The 4,918-nt window shown below is 40.4% G+C and overlaps 1 protein-coding gene across 1 annotated transcript in view; it reads right to left on the bottom strand.

Annotated features, from left to right (window-relative positions):
* Positions 1-3,957: 3,957 nt before the first annotated feature.
* tdrd15 (tudor domain containing 15) overlaps positions 3,958-4,918 on the bottom strand; it is a 9,800-nt gene continuing 8,839 nt past the window's right edge. The window contains exon 5 of the mRNA XM_035679286.1: positions 3,958-4,026. Coding sequence (XP_035535179.1) covers positions 4,013-4,026 — 14 coding nt within the window. The 3' untranslated portion in view covers positions 3,958-4,012. The remainder of the gene's footprint in view (positions 4,027-4,918) is intronic.

Here is a 4,918-nt window from a genome sequence, read left to right as displayed (position 1 = left end):
TGCAAACTCCACACAGAAAGGTCCTGCCAGAGCCGGGAGTCGAACTCGCGACCTTCTACCACTGTACGAAAAAACACCAGCGTTTGAAATCATACCTGTAGTCCGAAAGTATTTGCAACAACATGGACTTAAAGTATCACCATACACATTAAGAGTCCCCCCCGTCAGTGTTATTATTATTGATGCATTTACGTACATAAAGTCATACTTGTATGTATATATGATACTGAATCGGTGCTTTTTCTGACCACAGGACACGACATGCGTTAAAATCTATATGAAACATTATTAAATGTCTTTTACTTTACTCGAATTGTAATTTTAAGATACATGTAAAGACCACTGAAAATATCAGATTTCAGCCCGCTCCCACTATAACTCTACACTTTACCATGAAATATAATTAAGTCTTTCAGAAATTTTATATTTTTTGTATTGTTTTTTTTTTTTTTTTTACCAATTTAGACATAAAATATATTTTATCCATCTGAAATTCATAGTATTAGTTAAAATACACATTTCAGTCCAGTCCCCTGTTTTTCACTCAACAGGTTCCCTCCTCTAAAGATTGGGGAGAGTTCACAGGTCACATGCAACAAGAAACGGCTTCATTTGAGTCTTCTCAAAAATTATTGTTATAGAAACAGTGTCGTCTAATTTTGACGTTACAACAAACAGTTTCATACACTGCAAGGTGGTTTCATTTTAATGTGGTTTTGTGGATAAAAGTGTAGTCCAGTGTAGCTGTGGTTTAAAAGGAGGTGTACTCAGAAATGTAGAAGCATCATAAAGTTGAAATAACCCATGAAATCAGTTTAAAGCGCAGCTCGTTCGGAGCTCTCGTGTGAAATAATCAACGCACACAATTACTGCAATGACAAAAGAACACACTTCCAGCCTGCACTGTTGAAAAATCTGTATTTATTAATGATTTACAAAAGGCTAAACATGAAACCATTTAAATGATTCAGTTCATTTTTGAAACCTAAAAAGGAGTAGTAGTAGTTTTTGTGGGGAGGAGGAGAGGAGACACGTCTGTAAGTGGTTTTTTGTGTTTGTTTTTTTACAGGTCAGTTATCATAACAGCATCTTATCTCATCATGTAGAATCGGTTTTAGTGGAGGCTCCTGGAGAGAAAAATAAAATAAACCCACACAGGATGGAGTCACTCAAACAAACTGCAGAAGAGAGATACATTTGAAACGTCACTATTATTTTTTAACTCGTATTTTTTCCTTTAAACTTTGGGGTTTGAAGTGCGTTCCTTTTCTACATCAGCAGAGCAGCAGCGGTGAACGTGGGATTATGGAAATTGTGTGTGTAATATATTTGTACAATCACAATTCTGTCACCTCGACTCCAGTCCTAAAACCCCCCAAAAACAAACATCTGGATCTCCCCGAACCACAGCTGGTGTAAAAACAGAACACTTTTCTGCCTCCAACGCAGAAAAACAGAGATTATTACCACAGTACGAGAGGTCCCAAATGTAATCCACTTCTCAGAACAGTTTGCAGATACATATTTAATATTAAAAACAAGGTTGTTTTTTGTGCAAGTATGTTTTTTTTTTTCCCACAAGGTTTTTAAATAAATACCTGTAAAGCAAACAAGGACTTAAAGAGTAGTTTTCTTTTTTTTTTTATTGTGAAAAACCAACATTAATCACATTGTGAGTGAAAGAAATCCTTTTTCTGGCTTGAATTTAGGGTACAATCAATCCAAGTTAATCTCACACAACTCTGCAAAAAAAAAAGACTATTAGATTTAAAAGAAGTAAAATAAAGTTCCCTCAGATTGGGGGGGAGGAACATTTAAAAATTTACTCCCACTGACCAGTGAGGAGCAAGGGGGGGGGGGGGGGCAGTCCAGTTTTAGCAGAACTTTCTGTCGGATTATCTGTCACCAAAATGTTAAATCACATTAGTTTTTGCAGTTTTTAGTAGCCTGGCAGGTTTCTACAGTAGTAAAAGAGTGAGACAGTTGTGGACCCAAATATTTACAGTAATGTTGTGCACTTAAAGATCCTTCTCTGGACTGTTTCCATCCTCCTCTGGAGAATCTTTTTCAGAGTTTTTATCTAAAACATCACAAAAAAAAAAGAAAGAAATCCCATGCTTTCTCGCTACGGAATGAAATAACAGTGTTTCCACTCACTGAGAATTTAATATTTAAAAAATAAAAAATAAAAGATTGGTCTGGAGCTCAACTGTGGGGCACTTCTGCTGGCGAGGAGGAATTAAAAGTGAGAAAACCAACATGATGCAGAAAAAGAGCATAAAATAACACCATAAAATTGTTCATATTTCAGTGAGCTATTTTAAAAAAAAAAAAAACGTAAAATGAGAACAAACCTTTCTCCGCCCCTCGCCCCAAGAACCATTTTATAAACAAAAATATATCCCCCTTTGTCGTGTGATTCTCAAATTCTCACTAGATACAATTAAAACTTTTTTACAGTGCTTTATCATTATATATCTTTGACAGACCTTAACGAGGGGAAGAAAAGTTTTAAGCCATAGATGTCTCTCCTATTGCAACGATATAACCTACGTCAAAAAAAAGTGAATGGTCCAGTTATTCAATGATTAAAATAAAAAACAGAAGGGGGTCGGATGGGCGGGGCAACACAAACAGGAGGAGACTGTCAGTGGTAGGGAGGCGAGCGCCGCCTCTCTCGACCCGGTGGGGAAACGCTGCACTGTTCCTATTGAATTAAAGGAACGTTTAAATGTACGTCGACCCACCGTGACGCTCTATTCGTCCAGGATGGGCCGAGGCGGCTCTAGGCGCTGCGTTTCAGGTCGCCAGTCTCCCTCTGGGAGTTGCGGTGGGTTTCGAATCCCATCTTCTGACAGTAACTTTTTCCTCCTTAACCACGCAGATGTTTTACACAGCTTGGACATCCAGTGGACTTCGTTACGGGCGCCAAATTCCTCTGGCGTTTAATTACAGCAATATTTATTTTCTTTAATCACACGCTGGTTATTGAGGATTGGTTTGGTTTGTTTTTGTCCTTTGAGTCCAAAATGTATTTCCTTCTTTATGTAATATTAACTTAAACAAGCATCACCAACGTAGCTTGCAGTAGTTTGTATTGAATGCGTATGATAAGAGGTGGTCAACAGCAAGCACCAGGAACAGACGATCCTGGCCCAGCAGCGGGGGCCCCTCCAGTGGGGTGGAGCATGAGCAGGGGTCCAGAAGGCGTGCTGTGGTTTCTAGCATTACCTGGCTGAAGGTTTTATTTCCCCACACAATGGAACCACTTACTAGTCTAATCTCAAAATATATTTAATTCTTTGCACCTGAAAATTGGATTCATTGCATTCAACTTAAATGTTATTCAAACAGTAACCAAACTGGTAAAAAGGCTGGAAACCAAACTACCCAGAAGCACTCAATTCAGTTGCGTCGTTATCTAGAAGAAACTATTGCTGCACAAAACCCTCAACCAAGTGGTACAAAAGTGAGAGCCCATTTACAAATGTCACATTAAAATGGTATCGAATTTTTAAAATTAATTCAAACAAATGTCTGCTTGGGCCTACTGTTTATATTTAGTTGACCTCATCAAGGGCAACACGCGCAGCTCTCATCTGTCCAACTTGAATATAACGCACAAGCACTAAACTGTATAATAATCATATCATACACAAAAACGAACTGTTTTTTTTTTTTTTCTCCATCCAACCATTAATGTACGAGGGTCTCTATTTTCTTTGAAAAGATATTTGAACTGTTGTTAACTCAGACTTCTGCCCTGGACTTTAAGGTAACGAACCGGTGGCTGGCTGACAGTCCTCAACAAGTCTACAGAAAGGCCACAAAAGGTAAATTTAGGGTTTTCGCTCATAAATAAATAGTCATTCACATTATCCCTTTTTTTTTTGTAAGATTTCTGCAGCCAGAGTGCTGCGACATTCAGCGTAAAACATCTCACCTGGCGTTCCTCTGGGTTAACGTTACTGGCCGGCCCTCGCTGCTCATCTGAGCCAACCGACCAGACAGGTCACATCAGAAAACCTGGGAAGAGAACAAAAAGTGACAGAAACGTTCTGTAGATCAGCGTTTCCCAACCCTCCAGCTCAGAGCCCTTCAAAGGGGAACTGGGCAACTCCTAGCCATTCCTTCGCTGGTTTTCACTTTTGGCTCATCTCAGATGTTTTCCAGCGAGGTCCCCCCCTACAGCTACTGGAGCGTTGCTATTTCAACAACCACGGTCGCTAAAACAACTGCACCCTTGGCGGCGCCCTCCTCCCTCTTTCTTCTCACCGCTGCTGGGCATGGCCTGTTTTTTCCGCCGGGGCAACTTTGCTGTCGGTGTGGAGGCAAGGCTACTCTACCGAGCGTTGGTAAACATTATACACCTAGGAGCGCGCGTTTATTCGGGGATCGGGGGGCGGCGGTGTGCGTTTATGTGGAATTGGCCGTAAAAGTCGCGTTCGTTGTTTCTCGCTCGTTCTCGCTCTCGCCGATACTTCCTATTTCCAATTTGACCGGGGACGGTGTAGCTTCCGCCAAAGTTGCAAGGTTGGGTTTTCGCCCTGGGTCGCCGGGAGGGGGTGGGGGGGTCACCATTTCTCACCAGAAGACAGGCCATTTAACCATCCAAATGATTTCTAAAACGGGTTATCTAAGCTGCAAAAAGGTTGCCACGCTTTCCCCTTTAAAACTGAATGAAAACCCTGATCCACAAGCGCCTACAAAAGGGCAGTTTTTCCTCAACAGACAGTTTTATTTGAAAGGATTCTGATTTTTTCAATCTTTCATGGAATCATGTTGTGAACCACTGCTGTTCGTAGGACTACTGTAGCTCAGTCTAATGTGTTTTGATAACGTATGAATGTTTACTGTTTTCTATTGTTTTACTGATTGATGTTCTTTCGGTATTCTTCCTTATTTTATATGTACTGGC

Source organism: Morone saxatilis, unplaced genomic scaffold (assembly GCF_004916995.1).
Source record: "Morone saxatilis isolate NCDOM2014 unplaced genomic scaffold, NCSU_SB_2.0 Contig7, whole genome shotgun sequence".
NCBI lineage: Eukaryota > Metazoa > Chordata > Actinopteri > Moronidae > Morone > Morone saxatilis.
Note: the sequence above shows the minus strand (reverse complement) of the source record. Positions and strands in the feature narration are given on the sequence as shown.